Source organism: Acanthopagrus latus, chromosome 5 (assembly GCF_904848185.1).
Source record: "Acanthopagrus latus isolate v.2019 chromosome 5, fAcaLat1.1, whole genome shotgun sequence".
NCBI lineage: Eukaryota > Metazoa > Chordata > Actinopteri > Spariformes > Sparidae > Acanthopagrus > Acanthopagrus latus.
In genome coordinates, this window is record NC_051043.1 from 17,937,128 (window position 1) to 17,961,142 (window position 24,015).

The window sequence follows — 24,015 nt, forward strand, 5'->3', positions numbered from 1 at the left end:
TTTATTTCAGAAAGATTTTTTATTACTTTTAACTGCTAAAAATCCATATGAAATATTCAAGTATAAATAGCACACGCTTTATAAAAGGACAGTTTCAGTAATTCTGCTCACATTACACATGACATATGAGAGAAAGCTTATTTCCAGAAATCACAGACAGCATTAACAGCTTCCTATGCACAGGTCCTGTATCTTGTTTTGGATTAAAAAAAAGCCACTGAACACTGCCTGCGAAAGATAATGCTAAAGCACAGGAGAATGTGTAAACATCATCTAAACACTGTAGAAAACATCTATTAAAAAATCATTCATCCCTCTCATTATAGACGTGTACACGTACCATAAAGCTTATATAAATAAATAAATAAAAAAAATACAGTGCATTATGAAGCTCAGAAACAGGTCTTTTTTTCAGTGCATTTTCCAGGATCGCTGCACTATTTGTGGCCCTAGATGCATTTATGAAGGTCTAATCAGTTTAACTCCTTTGCATGCTCTCGCACTGCGGGAGCTGCAAATGCAAAAGGGAGTCCTATTAGTAAGCTTTTCCCTCCGCTCTACCAGGGGAGGATTACATCACCGTTTTGTTACTGGGATGACTGAATCGGAGAGTCACGCAGGGGGCAGGACGTGCAACCGGCGGGCTGCAGGGGCTGCTGGGGTTCAGCGTGTCGGCTCGGTATGAAACTCAGAGTGCATCCACATCGGGCCTGACTGAGTCTTCTTTAAATATTTTTTGTGAGACACAAAGTCCCGACCATAAAACACACATTTAACCCCTCCTCCTCCTCCTCTTCTGTCGGGCTCAACTCCTCCTGGACCGCATCCTCCTGCATCTCTTGCTGCTAGTGCAAATGATGTGGGCCCATTCCTCATGCGGGGTCCTAAAGGCACCATCTGCGCAAGACAGAATATAGATGTGCACTTAAATTACATGAGGTAGCAAAAAATAACTGTCCGTACAATAAAAACTAAAATAAATAAAAAAAAATTAAAAATCAACAACTTTGAGGACTCGTAAGCTACATCTGTTTCTTATTCATCTATTGATTCCCGTGTTGTTATAAATGCACATTGAGTATCTAGAACACTCACTTTTTTTAATCACTTCAACCAGCCAAATTGTAACACTCTGCTCCAACAGGAAACAGGAAAAAGATGACCACACTGACTGGTCGGAAGGACACGCAAATCTAGGATGGTTTGATATACATATAGAATGAACAAATCAAGTATGAAATCCACACGCAAGACAATTTAAATGGTGTCCTTTTACGCATGACATCAGAATCAAACCCATGCAGGTTTTAGATTTAATGTGCGACCAATGCCTCATAGGAGGAGACTGAAAAGTATTTTTGGTTTGTAGTCTAAAAAGGTGTTTAAATGCATATGCATTTAGCGCCTGGTGGTTCGCGCCACGGGCTAATTTATCATCTTTGTGGTGTTCTTTCCTCTTGTGGTTATTAAACTTTCAGTGTTGTGAGGTGGATACATTTAAGAACTTTTAAGGGGAATTGTGTTTATATACATCTTTGGACATTTACACGCAACCAAAACTTGAAGAAGTAGAAGTTTGAATGAAGAGAGAGCTGTCTGAAGGACCTCACAACTTTACCGCCATCAACCTCCTGCAGACAGGTGCTCACATAGACACACACACCAGGCTTCAGACTTTTTGTGTGTGTGTGTCTGTAACAAGTTTCCACGCACATTAACGCCATTACAGAAACGGCTTTTTCCTCGTTACTGCCGTTAACTCAATTTAAAAACCTGCGCAGGTGACGTGACGCAGGCTGTTTACGCACCTGTTGCTGGTGTTGCCGCCTCGCGCCCTACAGGTGTCGCCTCGCGACCGCCAGCACGAGCACGGTGAAGTGTATCGCCGTGCTCAGGAGGCTCTTCAGGTGGCCTCGCCCGCTCACCAGCTCCGTCCCCCTGTCCCCGCAGACGAACCGGCTCTCGGTCTCCCCGGCCGCCCAGCTCTTCTCCAGCTGGTCCCCGATCGTCCGCAGGCGCGACGCGAGCAGCTGAGCCACGGAGCACCGCGAGGGCCGGCGGCCGCTGCAGGTGGAGTCACCGGGCAGGAGCAAAGGCTGGTCTGTCGGCAGCCAGCACATCTTCTTTGACAGAGGCGACCAGTCTTCTCTCTTTAAGTCTCGGAGATAAATGACCCTCTTTCTCCTCTCTCATCAAACCTTTACCGTGTTTGCGCCCCACTTTCTCTCCCCTTTTTCTCTCTCTCTCTCTCTCCCTCTCTCTCTCTACTGTATTATTCATGACAGTGTCACATGGTGAGGGGTTTACATCATCTTTTCCCAAAAGAGCGATGCAGTGGTTAACTCTTGAATCTCTCCTGCCTGGTTCGATCTGAGGAGTCTTTTGTTATTGGTCGTTCTGGGACATTGTGTTCTCTTGTCTTATGTTTCAACTGGAAAAGATGCATTGTGTATTATTTTCAAATATGACCACCCTGTTGCTATTGGGATACGTAATATTTGCATTAATGTTCAGTAGAATTGCCGGTTGTGACCACAGAGACGTATGTTGTTCCCGAGAAACTGCCGCTTCTATAATAAAAATGCGGAATTAAAAAACTCCCGGAACATCTGTGCAGCGGCGCCTTGTCCCTCCTCGGTCTGTTTATAGAGAAGGACATTCGCTTGTTTTGCGTCGGCGACGAGCTGCGACTTCCCTCTACTGATCTTTTAAACCAATTAATCGATACGATAGCGCTCTTTAACACTGCAAAGCATGTTTCGTCAACGATGATAGAGAAACATGGCCGGGGAAGAACTTGCTGCGTTCAGGGAGCGTTGGAAACGAGAATTAACGAGCAAAACAGAGGGACCTGTTTGTGCCCCTTCGCATTCGGGGAATTCCTCTGGCCAGAGAGACTCCTCGAAAAATAGTTATTTTGAAGACTCGAAACAAAATCTAAACGAGGCCTGTAGCCCCTCAAAACCAGAAGAGGGGGCTCACACTGGGGACGAAGCATGTGTTGCTGGAGGAGGAGAAGGAGGCGAGGCTGCAGCAGACTCACAGGATCAGCCTGAGTATGTGTCCATTGCACACAGTTTGCTGGATGGGAGGACCAGCCCCCTGCTGGAGAGGATTCAGGAGGAGAGAACCAGGAGAAAGAGGCAGTACAACAGCATGACCAGTGCCTGCAGTGCATCCCTGCAGCAGCATCCTCAGAGAAAGGTCAAGAAGGACGTGAAGCTGCTGGATCAGCTCATTCATGATCTGGTAAGAGGTCGGCGTGATAACAAAAATGAGGGCTGATGGTGAGGACGGCGGCTGAACAGCATAACAAGTCTGTTTGCGTTCTTTCTTTCACAGAATGAAGTCAATGACATTCCCTTCTTTGATATTGAGTTGCCGTACGAGTTAGCCTTGAAGATATTCCAGTATCTCGGCCTCACAGAGCTGGGCCGATGTGCACAGGTAAGCTGCTGTCGTACAACTGTTCTTGGCAACAGCTTTACGTCATAAAATGACACATAATAAAGCATGATCATGTTGACAAAGTACTTGATCAACATGGCCAGCGAAAGACCATACTAGATACAGGAATTTCCATTTATGCAGACACAGGACAGACAGACCAACATGCTTTATCGATCCCACAAGGGAAATTGTTAGGTCACAGCATCATTTACATTTTAGGGCATTTAGCAGAGGCTTTTGTCCAAAGCAACTTACAGTAATTCATACATACATTCATACGCTGATGGTAGTGCCTGCCAAGCAAGATGCCGACCAGCACATGAGGAGCAGTTTTAGGTTCAGTGTCTTGCCCAAGGACACTTCGGCGTGCAGACCAGGGGAATCAAGCCAGGGACCTTCTATTAACAAGATGCTGGCTCTACCCCTGAGCCACAGCATCATCTACAGATCATTTTTACCAACAAAAGATCTTCAGGAACAACAAAAGATTTTTTTTTTTTTTTTTAAAATGCTAAAACTGTATACAATAAGTGTTTGATAAATACATTACATACAGGTGGTTGTGCAGTGGCATGTTCACTTGACCTGATCGGTGAAAGGTAACAATGATTTCCTAAACCGTTCTCTGTGACAGCTGAACTGAAACAGACTTTTTAAAATTGAGCGTCTATTTGTCTTCTTGGGCAGTTTGCTTCTGTTTCAAACATTAATCCTTTTTCAGTCCAGTTTGCTGTTCCATTTTCAAAGTTTTGCCTCATTAACTTCATTGATTTCTGTAAAAACAACCTTTTTCTAAATTAGATGGTAGCAACATGTTCAGAAAAGAAGTTGGGACGGATACAACTACAGACTGGGAAAGTTATGGAATATTCCAAAAAACACCCGTTTGGAACATTCCACAGGTAAACAGGTTCAGTGGTTACAGGTAGTATCGTGATTGGGTATCACTCAAAAAGTCATTCACAAGCAAGGATGAGGTGAAGTTCACCACTTCATGAAACACATGATTGTATAAAGTGTGTCACAGTATTAATACAGTTGTTTGAAAACGTTTGTGTCCTGTTTTTATTTACGTTTTACCAACTTTTTTGGAATCGGGATTGTATTCATTTTTTGTATATGGACCGTATGAAGAAACTGCAAAGATCTCATTAAAGATAAATCTGACAGCTCATGATATGAAGAATACACTAGAGGCAAAACAAACAAAAATGCAACACTAAGATGAATGTTCTTTGATTTTGGATATAATTAAATATCATTATTATATAATTATCACTATTTTCTTTTGAAATATTGTTTAGTTTCACAATCAACCCTGTAACAATCATTCATACGAAGTCTGGGAGGTGATAATCACAATTTGATTATCAAACATCTAACATAAATTTGTGCAGCCTTTAAGCTGAGGCCACACATATTTAATTTCACTTTGAGGCATCACAAATTAAAATTAAAAAAAAAAAAGAAGTAAAGAACCACATCTTTGGATGTAGCGATTTCAGATTGATGAAGATAGTTTTGGTTGAATTGAGGTAAAGTTTTGGTTTGGGGTAGGGAATGAATGAGCCTACAGTTTGGAGGCGTGGAGCAAAAAACAAAGAATCTCCTTCTGCAGAAAAAACTGCAGGTTAAAATTCATAAAATCCAGCAAACTTGCCCTCTTGTGCCCGTCCTGTAAACTGTGTGGTGGTGAAGAACACTTCTCCCAGTATGCAGGATTGCTTTGGGCAGCTTTAATACCGTATGTGACTCAAATTACTACAAAATAGTAAATGACATCTTCCGTGGCCCGACCCACACCACCTGGTGCACAGGGTCCATCTGGCAGTCAGCCGGGCTCGTTAGGCTCAAATAAATCAAGTGATGCAAGGCTGTAATATATGCTGACTCAATCCACCGTCACGCTGTCCAATCTCCTCCCAGGTGAGCAGGGCATGGAGAGTCCTCGCAGAGGACGACGTCCTGTGGTTCAAGATGTGCATGGGGGAGGGTTACCATCAGGATGCCAGCGTGTCCGACTCCCCCTGCTGGAAGAGCACGCTGCGAGACTGCAGGAACTCGGCCAAAGCGGTGTGCTCCAACTGGAAGGTGGGCTCGGGCTGTTCCACTGTGGTGAATCAGAATCACTGTTTGTTTTTCCACGCAGATTTGACGCCCACACATGAGTTAGTCTGCACAAATCAGTGTGGAAACTCCAGTAGACCCCCGACTATATTGTTTTTGTATTTTGAATATAATAAAATGTAATAAACAACATTCAAAATGGGATTTAACGCAATGGGAAAGTTTTCCTCTGTTTTTTATTTTAGATAAATCAGAACAAAGATTTTGAAAGTCTTCGTCTTCTCTATCCAAGCGATTCATAGTTGAATTACAGTTCTGCTCTTGTAACATATTGTATTGATGTTATGGATGGAACAGTGTGTGTTTTCAGCTCTTTCATATTCTCTCTCTAGAACCGAGTGGGTTCCATCAGCCAGCTGCAGTTCGAGGTGGGGAAGGTGCTGTGTGACGTCAGCTCCTGTGACAGCTTCGTCCTGGCCGGGTGAGTTCAAGGACTCCCGACATGCTTCTGACAGCTGACGTGCGTCAACATTCGCCGCAACTCCCACTGCTTGTATACACTCTGAATTCATCCGCCGTGCTTGTGTACCCTGTCACACTTGGTTATAAATCTTGTGATTTATGACTGGATGTTTAATTAGAAATATATCACATTCAGACAGATTGTGTTTTGTATCACTGGCGGATACATTGTAACTGTGACTGACAACCAAAAGTCATTGCAGCAGGAAGTCAATGGCAAGAAAACAAATTATTCCCCTTTTACATGAACCCCTTTATGGACCCCTGGGGGTTCCTTCACCCCGCCACTGGTTTTGAGAGCTAATATATAGAGGTGTGATGATATAGTGACATCACAGATCATTATGATATGTTATAGTGTTACAATTTGATGAATTCACATTATTTTAAAGGGGCACTATCTAGGTTTTGAAGAAAAAAAATCAAACCCAGAATTTTCATATTTGCTATATATTTGAGGTAATAATACAAACTCAGAAATAATTCTTATTTCCATAACTGAATAAACTAGCTATTCACAGAGGAAAATAAGGTCCCCAGAACACTGTTTGAAGCTCGAATGGTGGCAGGGTCCGCCAAATATAAACAGAGAAAAACAGTATGAAATGGTGTTGTCCTTTCAGGTCAGGTTGTTTATTCAGTTTTCCTTAGGCAGAAGAATCACTCGCTCTTTGGTAATCTAGCAACAACATGGTGAGTGACATGCACAGTAGCACTTTCATGTTTTGCCATCGTGCCTCATACCTGCTTTAATAAAAAGAACCGAGTGAAAGGAGAAAATGAATGCAACTGCGTGAGAGGAAATTGTGGATAAAAGAGGAAAGGTCATGTCACCAGTTTGGCAGTATTTTGGATATTTTAAATCCAGAGTCAGACTGTTGTTGTCTGGAAACTATGCAAGGTCGTCGAACAGTGGCAAAGTCTGGATACAAGAATCTTATTCACGTGCTTAAAACCCATTACATTCTAATTACAAATAGGTAAAAAAAAAAAAATCAATAATTATCGTTATGGACTGATATGAAACACTTATGTCATGATAGATTTTTCATCCATATCGCCCAGCCCTATTATGCATTTAAATGTCTAGAAAATTACCAGACCTTTTTTTTTTTATATTCTGTTGAGTTCTGTACTGGGACATGATCCCAAAAGTTTCTAACATTGTTCAAATGGTGAGGCTGATAAACAGGAGGGAAGTAATCTCCAAGCATCATCTGTGCTTCAGATAGAGTGTCCCCTGGCAGCAGCAGAGTTACATATTGTATATGTAAACCTTTAAACCTCGACAGTGTTAACAAAAATGAGCGCCTTGTGTTAGTCACGATTGATCAGATTTAGTTAACGATGCGGTTCAGTTTTCACCTTGTCATGTTTTTGCGTATCTTCGTACCTCTAGCTTCTTATGCCACATCGTCGGTGAATAAAAGTGTAAATTGCAGCTGAGCCAAACAAACTTTGCCCTGAAACAACTGTGGTGAGCCAGTGATAGATTGTGAGCGCCCACAGGAGCCTGATAGACTGCCCACAAGGAGATGTGTAACATCTACAGGGAGCGGTGTGATTAGATTCCCCTCGGTCCTGCCGTGTCTCATTGGGAGAAGACAGTGTGTTTGTATCTTTACGGATGGGCAGACTCAGGACATGCAGTACCAAAACAGAGTAGTCATGAAATAAATCACTGCAGGCTTGCTCTTAAATCTTTCTCTTGTTGCCCTCTTTATTGACAATTTTACAGCATCGATACTTTCCCCATTATTGGTACTTCAGGGGTCGTTAAACTGAGTGAAAATACCTCTATTTGTTGAGCTAAAAAGAATCAATAATGATTCAACTGCATCCAAGAAAAAATGTTTTCCTTAAAACCAGTGGAATGAGATTTGGCGCTTGAAAGGCAACAGGAGACACTGCCTCATTAACCCAACAACTCTTGGAGTCACACGGTGACACAAAGGCCAAGTCTGTTGATTCCTCCTCGCATGAAGATCGCAGCAATGTGTGCACAAAGTTTCCCCCGCACGTAAAAGTTTCGACAGAAGCACTTGGACGAGATTCAGCATCATCATCCTGGTCTTCGCTGGCACTGAGGTGATGTACCAATTAAGCGAAAGTGTGTATTCCTATTGTTTACTTCCTGCCAAAACCCTGCGATTGCCAGTCACACACACACATACGGACGCACACATGTACACCCTCTGTCACACTCGCTGTCACTGTGTCACTCGCGGTGGCTGCGAGGCGGATACTTGCTCAGACATGATGGTATCTGTGGAGGTGGCAACGCTGGCAGTTTGTCGTCTCCCACGGCGAGAGCTCATCGACTCGGGCGCAGAGCGAACAGAACAGAGGCCTGTTGAGTGGCAGGGGGTGACTGGGTTCTTACTTGAAGGGGGGGGAAAGAAACATACATAGGTTGAGGTGAGATCACATGCCAGTCTGTTTGATCTTGACTTTCACGGGGTGTAATATTTAAGGCACATATGTCATCAACGCGACAAGTTATGAAATGCGTGTAATTGGTGCAGAGCTCTGTTGACCTCGACGCTGCTGCAGTAGTGGCCGTCTCTGTGGCACTATCACGTAGACAGTACTGCTCATATAGATAGAAAAAGAGAAAGCCATAGTTTCTTCAAGAGGATGAAATAAAGTATAGGCTGCAACTAACAAGTATTTTCATTAATGTTTGATCTGCTTACTGTTTAAACTGTTTGTTGAGTAACATAATTCAGAAATGGGCATTTTGCTGAATTTTCGTAAGTACAAATCCCAGGTCTGTTACAGTTTGTCAGATGTAGTGTAGGTGCTGACTAAGAACAAAACTCACAGCATCATAACTATGTTACGTGTATGTTGAAGTAAACATGTAACACTATGATCCGACCCTCTCACTGAAGTTACACAGTGCAATAACAAGTGATAGCAACAGAGAGACACCATCCACCCCGTTACAAGACACTGAACCATCAAAATGATTCTGGAGCTGTAAACAGGTGAAATAGTGTTGCTTTAATTGTTCTGTCTGCCAAAAAAATCAGAAAATACCACACATCTCAGTTTTCTAGAGGCCAAGAAAATAGAATGTCAACAAACAGTGTAAAACTTAAAGATCTTCATGTTACGATCACATATTAAAGAGAAAAGCGACTTATCCTCAAAGTCAAACAATTATCACGTTATCATTAATCATCATTAGATGTCAGTTGTACTCAATTAAATAATAGTTTCAACTCGAAACATGCACCCACCTTATTTTTCAGGAAAGTTTGAAAACACTGGTACATAGTTTATGTGCTGGAAACAGCAAATTGTAGATTAATCAGTTTGTGTTTTGTTGATAGATATTTAACAACATATTTAAAAAGTGATGTCCAAGGGATCGTCCCTTCCCTAATTTGAGAATTTGCGATTCTCTGTGTTACATACTTTTAAATTGCATATCTTTAAGCGGCACCATTCAAAATCAGACTTTTAATATTTACAATATTAATGAGGTAATGATACAAACTCAGAAACATGTTTTTTTTTTCCATAACTTAATAGGAAAGTTGTTATCAGAGGAAAATAATGACATAATTTCTGTAACGGAGTCATTGGGTTCATACATTACGAGTTTTTTCATAACTGCGTAGGAGACTTTCTAGCGAGGGCACCAGTCGGATAAACCAGTAAGGGGTGAAATGTTCAGCATTGTTCCGCCCAAACAACACCCCTGTAATCCTCGAAAGATCATGATGTAACGATTTTCGAAAAACAAAATAACAACAAGTCAGAGTGAGGAAAGTGAGGAGAGCGTGAGAGGGGAAATGATTCAGCGGTGAGAGGGTGACGTCAGGTATCCTCGAAGACACAAACTTCTCAGCCTGGGATGGAAAACGGGTAACAATCCTGCTGTTACATCCATCTGCCTTTTTTGGTACAAACTTAAACATTTGAGCTGTGTGTGATCAGTGCGCTTGTTTTGTGTTGCAGGTACACGTCTGGAGATGTGAGGCTGTGGGATACGCTGCACTGGGACGCGGCGGCCTCGTACCTGAAGACTAACAGCCTGTCAGCTAACTCTGAGCCCAGACCTCATGTTAGTCACGTCCAGGTCAACGGCACAGTGGCTGCTGCTGCTTATGAAGATGGTGAGTGCTGTTGCAGTTCTGTTTAATGCAGCGTGATCCTGTGTTAGACTATGAGCCCTTTTTGGTCACATAGATAAATATTCAAGTACACAGCTTAGCCTCCTTCCTCAGTTGTCAAGGTGCTACATTTCTCACTGTGTTGGCTAAAGGCTGTGTGGACCTGTGGAGCACAGAGACAGGTGGAGAGCCCATCCACCACTACCAGAGCCCAGGGAGGATCCAGGCCCTGGCTCTGAGCCCCGACAGCCCCGTCCTGGGCGCCGCTGCCGGGCCCGACGTTCGACTGAACCGTGCAGACGATCGGGGCTACTGGAGGACAGTGTGCCAGGCTCAGCTACCCAAGAATGTAAGTTAGATTCCCTGCAGATATGAAATGCTCCACGTTGATGTGTGATTGTGTTAATTAATAGGTTGCGCTTCACACATTTTCAGATTCATATCAGTGTAAATTGAATGTCTTTGGTCTTGGGAATAATGTTTCCACAATTGTTTAGACATTCATTAATAGATACTTTTCAGTCGCAACCGTGAATCATACAGTTAATATGTAGCTTCATGATAAACTGAAAACTGAAAAGCAATAGACTTTCATACTTAAAACAAATAGGGGGAAGCTTACCACTAGAGTCACCACTGACTGCTTCTAACTGTTGTTGCTGTTAGCTGGTTAGCTCTGTTAGCCCTGCAGTTTGTAGTCCGGACTGGGAGCTTGAGGCACAGGGTGAGTGTTTGTGTTTACGCCACTAGAAAAGGAGCTTTGGACCTGGACAGGCAAGGGCTAGCTGTTTAGCATGCTAACTTCAGTAGATAAGTAGATTAGTAGATAAATCATTTTAAAAAGACATTTGACATTATTTCTTTCCTTGTGAGTGTTGGCAACACCACAAATGCATGAAAGATATAAAAATGGAGTTAAATCTTAATACTGTATTTATAAACCGCTGCATGAGTAGTGCGTCTCCGTCTTGTGTGTACTTCAGGTGGAGAGCCTGGTTGTAGTGCCCGGCAGGGGGCAGCAGCACCCGCTCGCGGCTCTGACAGCAGGGGAGACCGTTTACTTGTTGGACCCCCGGGAGGAGGAGCCACGGACGCTCCACTTCGTCTACGGTCATCCTGTGACCTGCCTGGATGCCTCCGACTCCCAGGTTGCATTTGGAGTGAAGCGCACGGACTGGCTCATGCATGACGGAGGAAACAAGGTTGGTTTGGCGTCCCTGCACAGATTCAGGGCAATATTAACAAAGAACTGTAGAGCTTGCTGGTATGGTGCTGAAATGGGTCCCATCGGCTTATGTATTGTTCTCTTGGAGAATTTGAAAAGAAAAAAAGGAGCACTATTACTTCTTCTAAAAGTTTCATTTTTAAGCATGTCATGTAACCCAGTGGCACATTTCTCACAGAAAAAAGCAAAAAAACTATGTTAATGAAGGAGTGTTTAAAAAGATAAATCGTATGTCTAGATTTGTGACTCCATCTGCTGCCCATGTTGCTTCATTTACACTTCAAGGCTGATCAGCTCTTACTACAACTATCTGAGAAAATCCAGCTGAATAATTTGTACCATAATATTTTTATCCACCACCCTGTTTGGAGCAGGGAGACCTTGCAATTTGACGATTTTAAACTGATGTAGTGTTTTGCGTGAAGAGCAGAGTAGCTTCACCCAATCGCAGATATGGGTCCAGATCCTTAATCACAAGTCAATGCATCAGACTACTTCAAGCCATGTGAGCTGATGATTTTACAAAAAAAACCCTCAAAGAAAAAGTGAAAGTTAAAATATTACAATGTGTAACTAGTGTAAAAACAATGTTAATGTTAAACACTTAATTGTTGAGTTATGCAGCAACTCAATCAGGAAAAGACTAGCTGTGTTTTGGAACTGACTATATTTGCCAACTACTACCAATTCACACATTGTGATGATGATTGTCTAGTCAATTGTGAGCAGCACTCTAGTATGTGCAGAATGTGGACTGACGATCTTGCGTTTGTATGTTAATGGATTTGATGGAGCTGTATCAAGGCCTCTTTTTGTGGGAAATGGAAAAAGTCTCAGGGTGACAAATAAAGCTAAAAAAAGAAAACCTTGAATGGTGACAAAGTACACTGCAAAGCACTGAACTTGGATTTGTAGCTGGATTTTAAATGTCTTCAAATAAATAAATTCGAAAGACCATACTAATTGAAATGAAAGGTTTCCAATATAGTTAACAAGGTCATTTGTGCTCTCAACAGGTGCATCGTAGAAATATGGGAAGTAAATAATTTACCTCCCCAAATGGACGGACACACATTTTCTTTTAGGAACGCATCTCACTGGGAGGAGAGCAGTGAGGTGAGGCTTTGGCATGAGGCCATCATCAGTTTAGTCACTGCTGTGTAGCTGGAAAAAAATGTCTTCAGGGCTCTCTCTTAAATGAATTGTTCTCTTTTGGAGAAAATGTGCCTTCTAAATGCGGCGCAGACTTTTTTTTTTCTGATCCATACTTTTAGCTGATTTGAAATTTATCTCTCTGAACAAAGTCAGTTCTATAATGTCAGTACAGCTCATCTGTGTAAATGTAAACTAGGTCCCTTGACAATGTGATCATTACTACTCCCCTTAGAAATAAATGTCATGCATCTGTAGGGGGTTTGTTTATAGTAGAAATGTCTATCATAAATAGCGACGAGCCCTCCTTGGGCACTGCTTCTAATTACTACATGGGTACTTTGATAAACTGCTGCTCCCCAAGCTGCATCTGTTTGCTTCTAATAATATTGTGTTTCTAAGGACCTCATGCCACCTAATTGACTCTTAAGCCTTTATTTAGAGAGTACAAAGAGCCACGAGACGAACTATTCTGTTGGGATCAGGAGGCAGCTATGCTGCAGTCATTATGTTTCCAAGTTCACCACATCAAGATATTTCTTTTGTCATTGTTAATGGATAAAACAAATGATAAAGAGCGCAGCTGCATCCAAAGATTATTGTTTAATGTAAAAATCAGATGTTAGTTGCCGTAGAGACTGGACAAGTGGTGGCTTTAAAACGGCAACTACCACTGTGTGTGTGCATCTGTGCATGCGTGCGTGCATCTGTGCGTGCGTACGTACGTGCGTGTGCGCAACACTCTTTGTGATTGACATGTTTTTGGCAAAGCTTCTCGCTGACATCACTGCCTGTTAGTAAAGCACAGCTGACATCCAGCAGCTCTGATTCAGTAGCAACACTAAAGCACCACATAGTGGACCAAGGAGAGAGTAGCAGTGAGGGAAATAACAGCCTCACTTATCATACAACGAAGCTACACTGGCTGATGTAGGGGCAAAAATCTACTGACTACTTTTTGTGAATATTTCAGCTTTATATTCAGGAAGAAACAAGGAGTCAAGATGACACAGGCTCTGAAATTCAGCTGCACAGTGAGGAGAGAAACATACATTTTGTGTGTATCAGGCTGTAGAGTTTTCTTTAAATGGACTTATTTCAGGGGCTGGTGTAGTCCTTCTAAAAACCAAATTAAACATGACGTTTTTTGATGTTGTTGATCAACTTGAGTTGATAAACAAAGCTCAGTGGACCGCCAATGAAATAAAAGTCATTAAACTCCACCAAATTAAGAATTTGGAAGGAAAAAAGTTGCGGTTGCTTTCATACTAACATTTTTTTCTTGCCATACAGACACACACTTAGCCCACACTTCCATCTGAATTACGCCAATTCATGATTTGCATACCTCTCTTACTAATTAAAACATTTCACAAATTTAATTAACCTGTCTGTCGCTCTCGTCACACTTCTGACAGCAATTTCATCCTGCGAGGAAGACAAAGCATAAATTGGCTTCAACAGTTGGCGATGCCAGATATTTTTTACGCAACCTTTAGTAGGAAAACATATGCTTCATTAAAATCTGTCAAAATGCATGGAGCTGGCATCCAAGGAAGTCATCTCACACCTTTCTGCCTGGCAGGAAAGTGAAACATTTTAATTTACAGCATTTTGACTCCGATGAACTCAACCACATTGTCTTGTTTTTTTTGTTATCTTGATTCAGACTCAGCGTTGATCACTGAGTCTGTTGCAGTTTCGTTTCGAATATCTGACGGCTTAAAGCAACAAAGCTGCTTTGTGTCGATGATAGAAGGTTCTTTATCATATTTTGGCATGCGTTTGTCATTTTGCTTGTGGCTTTGGCTTCAAGTCTTCCCAATCTTTATTGGTGTTGTCAGTGGGTGTGTTTAAGTGTGTGTGTGTGTGTGTGTGTGTGTGTGTGTGTGTGTGGTCGGAGCCAGTCTCCAGATCCTCATTACTACTGGCAACCTTCTTGCCAGTGGACTGGGGGGGCACCCAGGCATCTACCCAGCTCGTGGCTGGGCATTCAACACATGCTGGCGTCTCCACTGGCAAGCTATCACTGCAGTGAATCTAACACACAGCACAAGTGCTGTCAGAAACCCTGTCATCCTCTCATTACCTCAAGTTCGGAGGGCTACAGAAGGCTGAACGAGTGGTTTGATGCACAGTATCTATGGACATGGGGTTTATAGATGTATGGACAGCCAGACATTTCAGCCATCCGGCCCATGTGTGAGTGAATCTAATGCGAGTATAGGTTATTTAAAGCCATCACATCAGAGGTTGAGAAATGTGCATCAACTCATGGACGAGGGGCTCGTGATCATGACAGCATGGGATGTAGATCAATTGAAAGAATGGAGTGCCTACGTGAAACTGCGCACGACTCGGTCTGCAGATCACTTTGTGTAACGGGGTCGGGATTTCTGGGAAGAGACACTGCGGTTGGATATGAGAATTTGTTGATCTAGTTCCATTATCTTTGAGAGACATATCTAGAGCTGATGTCACCAAAAGTCGGCAACTCACGCCAAAACAACCTAGATGGATAAACGAGGTGGAAAATAAGCGTTTCTGGGGGTGAACTGTCCATTCTAGGCTAGCCGTTAGGTGCAATCTTGTACTTTTCGTTGCCGCCCTGTGGCCATTACACTGTTTGAGACCACCAGGGATATAATGTCCAGTGAGCACCTTCAGTGTGAAGGTTGGGAATCAAACTCTGGGGGAATATTCTTCTGTTAGACATCTGAGGGGGATATACTGCTGAACTGAGCTGGATACACACCACCTCGCCCTGACTACCTCTGCTGAAACTAGGTGACTACACACACTTACACACCCAACTAAGAACATACCCACACTGCAACACTCTTGTACTTTCTGTATGACCTCACCACGTGTATGGTGCCATTCAGGAAGTTCGTGCCTACAGAATGACACCAGGGTGGCTTCTTCTCTACTTTATTCATCTTGCCTTTGTTTAATTAGTTTGAGAAGCAGCCAATCGCTTCCAACCACAAACCACTAACGAGCCAAAAAGCTCAACTAAACCACTGTTTGGGATTTGGCTTTTTGCATTCTTGTTCCTTTGCTACTGGCCTACTGGTTTGTCCACGGCAAAATCAAAATCAACCGCACACAGGCTTCTCCGCAAACTGTGGCAATATGCTAAATAACACAAAGATTGCTTCCTTAAAAAAAATAACAAGTGCATGTATCCAATGGTGGAATCTGAGCTTCGGAAGAATTTCAGAAATAAGCGACTTACTTAAAGCAGGTTTGAGAGCCTGCACCCAAATGACATGAAGCAGAAGCCTGCCGTTATCGTGCATCTGGTCCACTGTGCTAATCTCTGTTTGTCCACATGTGGTCGAAACCAAGTGTGGCTCTGAATCCATATTTATTCAAGATGTGGGTGTTTGTGCATGACAGGGATGGGCAAAATCCAGGGCCACTGAACACCAGCAGTCTGAAACCTTTCTACTTTTCTCTGTTCTCGATGGAGCATTAAACAGAGCGAATTCAGCTGGTGGAGTCTTCTTTAGCCAGCAGTTAACCCTCCACTCCACATGTTCCTCCTTCCTGCTTTTATGATATTCCACTTAAAATTAATCAAACTCTACTCTTTAGCCAAATTTGTTCAACAACAAAGGCAACGGCAACATTTTCCAAAAGTGCAGCAATAATTGCGGAAGTCTTCATCATTCTAAAAGCAGAGCGAGTAATTGCTTTAGCGTCCCAGTGCAAGCCGCCATTAGACTGTCCTTTTGTCTGCAAGCACCCACAAGGGCTCCAGCAAGTGCATTAACCTAACATCTCCTCTATAGTCATGCTTGTGATTGTTCATCCTCGGGACATAATGCTGTTGTCTCTAAACAGCCCCCGATGTGATCACAAAGCAGCTCCCTCAGCCGCATTTCTTCATTTTCGTGGGCTGATATTTATTTAAGAATATCTTCCAGAGACTGTAATGATTCATCGAGAACAGCAGGCTGAACCTCATTTCGGCACCCTTCCCCCTGCTTCCTCCTCCCTCTTTCTCAACTCATCCCCCTCTCTTCCCCTGTCCAAATTCTATCAAACTGTCATTTCAAAGTCCGGTGTGATTTGTGCCTTGCCCCGGGGTGGTACACAATTAAAGCTCCGCTTGGCCCAAATCAGGGACACACAAAAATTACTGGCACCTCCTGGAGGCTTACATCATGCCTCCCTTCCTTCAAACTTCTTTATCTTTGTCACTGTCCCTCCATCTCTCTCTCTCACTCTCTCTCTCTCTCTCTCTCTCTCTCTCTTTCTTTCTTTTTCTCCTCTACCTTCTGGCTGTCGTTCTCCCTCCATCGCTTGGTTTAATTTCTTTATCGTTTTAATTATTCAAAGTCAATTTTGCCTGGCGGTTATCCTGTTTGTTCTGTCTCATTTGGATGAGGGAACAGCAGCTGCTAATTGACCAATTAGGACAGCTCCAGATGACATCATTGTAAGTTGATAAAGAAAGTTTTGCTGCAGCCGTTCGGGCCAGAGGCGATGGGTTTGCATCCCTGTCCATAACTGATTTACGCCCCCAAGGCTCATTACTTAAGTGCTGCTTTTAGTTTTTAATTAACTTGGAATGTATCACTTCAGTGAGCTGTGTGTTCTGAACGATAAAGACTATAAAGTGGGGAATCGAAGGTAAAAGAAAAGAGGATTTTAATGAGCTAAAAGCTGAGTGTACTAGTTTAAGTTTTTAATATTGTTTTTTTTTTCTTTCCGATTCATGTTTTGATTAGTGTATAATCACCTAAAACTCAATCATTGTGCTTTCCTTACCTAGAACAAGCCATTTATATTTAAAAAGGAGCGTGTCCACTGAGTTCACCATGCTGCACCGTTATCAGTCTAGCTTATTAGACCGCGAAGTAAAAGAGCAGACTTTAAGCTTTGATTTAGGTTTGTATGAATTGTAGCATTTTTTTAATAGTAATCACCCAGTGTTATGAGGCAGAAAAGGAATTGGACAGTTGTCATTGGGTTGAATAATTGTTTTTTTTTTTTTGTACATGCTTGTAAATCCTTTTCAATTACTGTCTTGAACCAATAAACATCTACAGACACGTATTTTATTCCATGATGAACTTTAGTTTCTGTCTTTTTGGCCTTTAGTCTGGTCACATGAATTGGACTGAGTTCAGGCAACTGATATAAACAGTCACAATCATCTTGTGGTTTGGCTCCTAAAACTCACTGGTTGCTTTGGTTGTGCATTTAAAGGTATTATTTGTAAGAAAAGTTCAGAATTGATATTATCTTGTTCCCAATGCATCAGTATCTAAGTTGGGAAAGAGACTGAAAAATCAACTTTGACAACTGATTTTACTGCATTGGTTTTGTTTCTGGAAGATGATAAGTGATGTTGCTCCAGGACCATGCAGCTTGACCAATCATGTTTTTGTGACATTAAAGCTTTGTGACAGGGGTAAACGACTGGAAAATACACACATGAGAGAAGTTATCTTGCTTCGAGTGATTTGATGTTTTACATGGATACTCGCTTCCCCAGGTCCATGTCTATAGCCTAGAGACGGGCAAACCTGTGGCTTGTGTCGGCAGCTCCCCGGGAGATTTCACGTGCATCAACCTGAGAGACGCGCCTCCTCATCTGCTGGTGTGTGGCAACAAAGACAGGAGGTAGGGACACAAAAAACACACACTCTCACACGGATGGAGGTGGAGATCATGCACAAGGGCAGAATCTCCCAATAATGACACTCTTTGATGTATTTAAACATCACAAATTGTTGAAACTGAGCCAAGAACTTAAGCTGAAAGAGGCACCTGTTAATAGTTTTTTTTTTTTTTTATAGTGACACCTAATGAGCTGAGCTGCAGCAGCAGAACAGGTGTTAGGATAGTGTGTGTAAGAAGACAAGGCTCTATTCCAATTTTGCATTATTAATGCGTCTAAAAGCTTGTTGGAAAAAAAAAAAAAATAAGAGAGACGCATTGAAATGCTTGGATGTGAGACGTTTTGTTCTTTTTGTTGAATACAGATGTCTGTGTGTCTGTTCTATTACCTGGGATACTATACAAGGCAAAAATCTGGCCGTCTTCCCGACCGGCAACAACGCACGCATCCATGCATCCAGGCACACACTTGCCACATCACTAACCTGGCTCTCCAGATGAGGAAAAGACGCATAAAAGAGCCATTCTCATCCATTCTGTACTTGTTAGCGGCTGCTGCGGTGCACGAGCTGGCAGGAAAACAAAAATCCCTGGCGCGTCTTGGTCCAAAGCTGCCCCCACTGTTTCTATTCAGCACCAAATCCATCTGGCTGTTAAGTAGTTGGCTTAAAGGGAAGGACAGACCATATCATATTGTTTAGGATCTATGGTTTTGCATCCCTTTTCTTACCAGTTATGACTGTATAGCAAAAATGGCTCCTCTATGCTTCATCGAGTGCCAGAAGAAAACACTGAGCATTGTTGTGATTGTTCTCTGCCTTGCTTTTGGTCTTTGCTTTGTGATAGATGTGTAGTTTTGTTCAGAGAGATTTACACACCAGTCTGGCTCTTCCACTTTGGCCCCAGCTGATGCACAATTGAAGACAAATGGAAATGGTGGAGAGTGAGGGACAGTCGGCAATCTTGGCGCTCTGACAGCGTGGCTGAAGGCCAAGGCCTAATGCATCCCTTCCTTTTGTCCAAATGATTTTTGTCCCTCTGTTTTTTGTACGATCCAGGGAGAAAATGAGGGGTCCTGATAAGGGCTGTTTGGAAGACGGCCACATCTGTGCAAATGAGAAAGATGTGGCCAAAGAGCAAAACTGGGTACAGTAAGAGACGGGGAAGAAATAGTGCATGTTCATACCTGTGGCTGTCACTTATTATGCTGGACTACCCTTTTGGAGTCCAGCCTCAAGAGAATTTTGCTGAACTCTCGGACCTGACTCAACTTTGTCCTGCCAATTTAAAAACTTGAAATGTCCTTGGCGTCATTTTTAGTCCCACCAGCAGCGTGGCTCCAGGGATGGTATTGTTGGTCTGTTGGTCTGGGTCCGCCACATTAATCATGTATTAAACCTCTCAATACGTATCCAGGGAAAATACATGGACAGTTTAATAAGTGGATGGTTTTTAAAAATGAAGCCAGTGTGCCTTGAAGCTACATTCTTAGTAATGGCCAGCACAGGGAAACTTAAGTGGTAGCAACAAGAACTCTGTCTGAATGTAAACGTATTAGAAAATTACTCTACTTCTGATTGTATTTATTACCTCAGTAAAACGTTTCCTAATGAGTTTATTGTCTAAATCACTAGTGTCAGTTCTGTTAAATACAGCGTGATTTTCATTTTGTAAATTATGGTCCAACTTCAAAATGGTGTGATGCCCCTGTTGGTTTACACACACACACACAGACAAAACCAGGGCTGGGTTGTGATTTTAAAAGAAATGTCTTGACAAACATAGCTGCTCATGAAAATCTATGTCTGCTTGAGATGAATTGTAGTCACTTAACTTCTGGTAACATTTTGAATATGACTAGTACTATACTTAAAATACCTAAAAATGTCATTCCCGTCAGCCTCGGTTTTTGTGATGATTATTAACATTATCATGCTAAGCTAAGATGTTGAACATCATACACCTTTCTACCTGATAAAGAGTTTAACTTTGACATTGTGAGCATGTTAGCATGCCGATTTAAGCTCAAAATCAATATACTGTACAGGCTAACAGAGGTGCAAGCACAGAGTCTTTGCCTTGTTTCCCTCCCAGTTTACCTTAGAATATTTGGTTTGTAGAAAAGTCTAAAGAAGTCAAAACTTTGTGTGATGAAATGTGCTGGTCTAACAATTAAGTATATACTACAGGTTTTGCTGTAGTTTTGACTTTTTTCCTTCTCAGTGGACTCTAAAAGAAGTTGAAGAAACCTCTGCTCTGCCCCTATAATATTTAGTTTCAAGAAAAAAAAAAAACACATAATATGTAACACTCTTCAAACTTCTTGACTCCCTCATCTTGAAAGAAAGAAGGATACAGGTGGTCTTAACTCACAGGTTGGAGGAGCTGCTGTCAAATAAGACTACTTGGAATCATCAACTCCCAGGTTTCCATGAAACCTGATCCTCGGCGTATAAAGATGACACGCTGAGTGTAGATGTGTGAGACTAACTGCAGCTATCCGAGCCTCTCCCTCACTTCTCTTATTAGAGAGAGCTCGTCCTGATTAATGAAGAGGAGTCTGGCCACTGACAGCTCACTGAAGACAGAGCCGCCTCCAACATTAGATTTATGGTTCCTTGCGGTCTGCCAGTAATGTTCGGTCCTCATTGTTTAAACGTGCTTCCATCACGTAATGCCTCTAGACAGGCGAAACTATCCACAGACAACAAGTCCGCGGTGCCCATTTAGCCATTTAACTCTGACTCTTTTACAAAGATTTTGGAAGCGGAAATGAAATCTGTCCGAGTCCCCAAAGTGAATCTGATTATGGTAATGAAGTCTTGGAGGAAGGTTGAGTCTGGATGGAGTCATGTGCTGGATGCTTTCAGCTGCAATAAAGCCACAGTGACAACAGATGGAGCTGCAGGTCCCCTGGGCCTGTGTTTGCTCATGAAACCCAGAAATCCTGCTCTTACTGCCAGTTATCCATAATAAACACTAATACAGATATCACTCTAGTAATGACCATAATAATAGTAATTATAATATCATAAAAGAATATATAACACGTATCCAACAGCTGAATGTTTCAGGTTTGTCATAGAAACGACTGAAAAACAGATCAGGGTATTGAAGTTCCATGTATGAGCAATCAAAAATAAAGACAAAGGTATTAAAACAAAACATTTTTTAACTTTAATTAATTTAGATAATAAAGATAATAAAGCAAAGAGCATTTAAAAAAAGATGAATTTTAAAAAAGCTTAAGCTCTCGTTGGTTTCTGTCTGTATGCAGCACTCCCTCTGTAATCACATGAGTGTGTTGTTCTTACTGGTCCCCTTCCCAGTAAAAAAGTGGTAAATATATCCTGATATCACAAGGTTAAATCATGTGATATTTTGGCCAGAGCAAATAAGAGTGGAATTGTATTTGCCTTGGCACATGTGCTTCAGATTGTCTTTGGTCTCTTGGCTGGAAGTTGAAAAGTTCCTTCAAGAGTGAGGATAGTGTCCCTTTGTCTGTAAATGAATGCGCTGTTTGACAAACTGTGCTCTCTCTTGTGCAGCCCTGGACTCCTCCGCCTCCGCTAACAGGAAGTGAAATCTAGAATTACCACGCTTCAATGGAAGTGACTGATACTGTTGTACTCACTTTGCTTGTTTTCCTTTTACTCGACTCACACAACTCGAGTGTTAGAGAAAAAAAACGATGAGACGCAAATACAAAACTTATTTCGTTTCGCGAGATACTGCCGTGTTTCCAGAAATGACCAGCATCAACCTCTGACCCATAACTGACCTACCTAACTGTGAGGACATTTCAAAACTAAGCAGCACTTTCTCAATCTTGTTCATCTGTGCTGTCATTCAGGGTGAGGGTGTTCGACCTACGAGCCGGCTCCTCCGTGGCGTCCCTGTACGCCCACCACCTAGGTGTCACCTCGGTGCAGGCAGACGACTGGAAGATTGTGAGTGGCGGAGGTGAAGGATTGGTGTGCGTGTGGGAGATGAGGATGGGAGCGAAGCTGTGGGAGATGCACAACAGGTGGGATGGGGGGGGGGGACACATGCAGTTAAAGCGTTTTGAAAATGTGACATCTGTTTTTGTAACTGAGCTTCGCTGTTTGTCTCTAACACATTACAGCTGAGGAGTGTGCCTGTGAGATTTGAGTTAAGACATGTACAAAGCCTGGATTTTGTTTTCTTGGTTTTTTGCGCTCTTATTGTTCTCGAAAAATGATTGCCAACTTTCACAAATAAGATATTATTTCTGTTATTTGCCAATTTAGCGCCACATCCACATGATCCAAGTAACAGAAAAAATGTAACTGTGCAGCTTTTTGCTTTTCAACGATCAGAAAACATTAACTGTGCATCATTCAAGTGCTAAAATCCGAATTTAGACATTTTCAGAACCTGTTTGTACAAAAAGACCAACATGTACAAGTAAAAATGTATGTATGTCATGCTGAAGGTGTTGTTTTCTATCTTGGCTGCAGGCATCCTGTAAGGCACGTAAGCTTCAACACCAGCACCTTGGTAACAGCCAACATCCCCGATGACAAGGTGCCGCGGGGGGCCTGCATCACAGACGATGACCTTACAGCTCACCGCAGGTCACTGAACTCACTGAACTCCCTCCCACACTCTTCTTTTTTTTTTTTTTAAAACCAGGATCTTTTCTCTACTTCCACTTGCCATTTCCAGTGAGCTTGTGCAGCCTCTGATTCAGATATTTGGAAAATTGACAGCTGCTCTGTACCTAAACTAATATCAATACATTATCATACATGAGATAGTGATTAAGATGGCTGCTAGCCTTTCTTAATTTAACCGTTCCTCGCATTGGGAGCACATTTCACGGACAACCTGCGGCTCCTGTGTTACAAGTTGTTAGGATAAACATCCCAAAAAAAAGTGGGAGCATTTTTCTGTTCAACAGCCAAGCATCCAGTCTGAACAGTATTCGAACAAATGAAATAAGTAAATTTTGTTTTCTTCCTTCAGACACAGGGGAGTCATCTGCCACTACGACTTCTCCGAGGACGCATTATCACAGGATCACGTCCTGCCCATCTGCAGGTCCGACTTCAACGAATCATACGGTTACAACTACAACATCGGCCTGGCGATGCCTTACGACAGGCTGTCAGGCTCCCATCCATCCCACTGACACGAGGTTCTCCTAACTGCAACCAGGCTCAGTTTTTAACTGAATGGACAAACAGAAACTTTCTACCTTTAACAGTTTAATTCTCCAAACTGTATCATTTTGTGTTCTGACTTTCCTTTTTTAGTACCCTCGTCAAATACTTTTGGAAATGTAACACTTCATTTTTAAAGTATCTCTACATGTGCTGCATTGGTATTTGTAATTTAAAACATGGAATTGTGCTTCCCAGATGTTGCACAGGATCACATCTTTGTACACATGACTGTAAAATTAATTCATTTTTAAATGATGTTTGGATTTGATTCAGTTCTGCTGTGTAACATCACAGCAATAAAAAAAGTTTATATTCTACCTCATTTACCTAATTGATTCTTAAGTTGTGTATTTGTTGTCAGTTCTTTTAAAGAAAAGATCACAAAAGAAGGACATCTTACACCTGCATTTTTATAATAATGTCTCAATTTATTAATTCATTAATACAATTCAGTGCAGATTCTGTAATAATAGAGTTTAACGAAATTTAAGTATTTAACCGACCGATTTGCTTGCTGTCAAGAATAGTTGCTTTTCATGGTAGAACAGCAGTGGCTGGCTACACAGAGTCTCGGAGGAATGGATACATTGAACCTGCAACTATTCTGGAGCTACAGAAGAGAATGGTATGCACCCTGCAATCTCACGCTTGG

General features: G+C 42.1%; 1 protein-coding gene and 1 long non-coding RNA gene across 3 annotated transcripts; one reads left to right on the plus strand and one right to left on the minus strand.

The window, feature by feature from the left end:
* LOC119018981 lies at nucleotides 1-1,945 on the minus strand. Its single transcript, XR_005074914.1, has 2 exons — nucleotides 1,809-1,945; nucleotides 1-897 (listed from the first exon to the last, which is right to left on the minus strand). It is a non-coding gene; the product is annotated as an uncharacterized LOC119018981 (long non-coding RNA).
* Nucleotides 1,937-23,680, plus strand: fbxw8 (F-box and WD repeat domain containing 8). Of its 2 annotated transcripts, XM_037097095.1 has the most exons (12): nucleotides 1,937-2,070; nucleotides 3,078-3,249; nucleotides 3,343-3,447; nucleotides 5,377-5,541; nucleotides 5,910-5,998; nucleotides 10,009-10,166; nucleotides 10,316-10,512; nucleotides 11,147-11,365; nucleotides 18,050-18,177; nucleotides 22,028-22,201; nucleotides 22,656-22,772; nucleotides 23,164-23,680. In XM_037097095.1, exons 2-12 carry the CDS (start codon nucleotides 3,157-3,159, stop codon nucleotides 23,327-23,329), a joined length of 1,611 nt encoding a protein of 536 aa, XP_036952990.1. In that variant the 5' UTR covers nucleotides 1,937-2,070; nucleotides 3,078-3,156; the 3' UTR covers nucleotides 23,330-23,680. The 2 variants fall into 2 exon arrangements, with proteins under 2 accessions (XP_036952990.1, XP_036952989.1); XM_037097094.1 differs by lacking the exon at nucleotides 1,937-2,070 and having other exon boundaries at nucleotides 2,744-3,249.
* Nucleotides 23,681-24,015: the final 335 nt, after the last annotated feature.

Excerpts from the sequence above, each read along its gene's own strand:
- fbxw8 (XM_037097094.1), top strand. The coding sequence starts at position 2,782 with ATGGCCGGGGAAGAACTTGCTGCGTTCAGGGAGCGTTGGAAACGAGAA. Across the intron at positions 3,250-3,342 it reads ATCAGCTCATTCATGATCTG|AATGAAGTCAATGACATTCC; the intron begins GTAAGAGGTCGG and ends TTTCTTTCACAG. Across the intron at positions 22,202-22,655 it reads CTGTGGGAGATGCACAACAG|GCATCCTGTAAGGCACGTAA; the intron begins GTGGGATGGGGG and ends TCTTGGCTGCAG.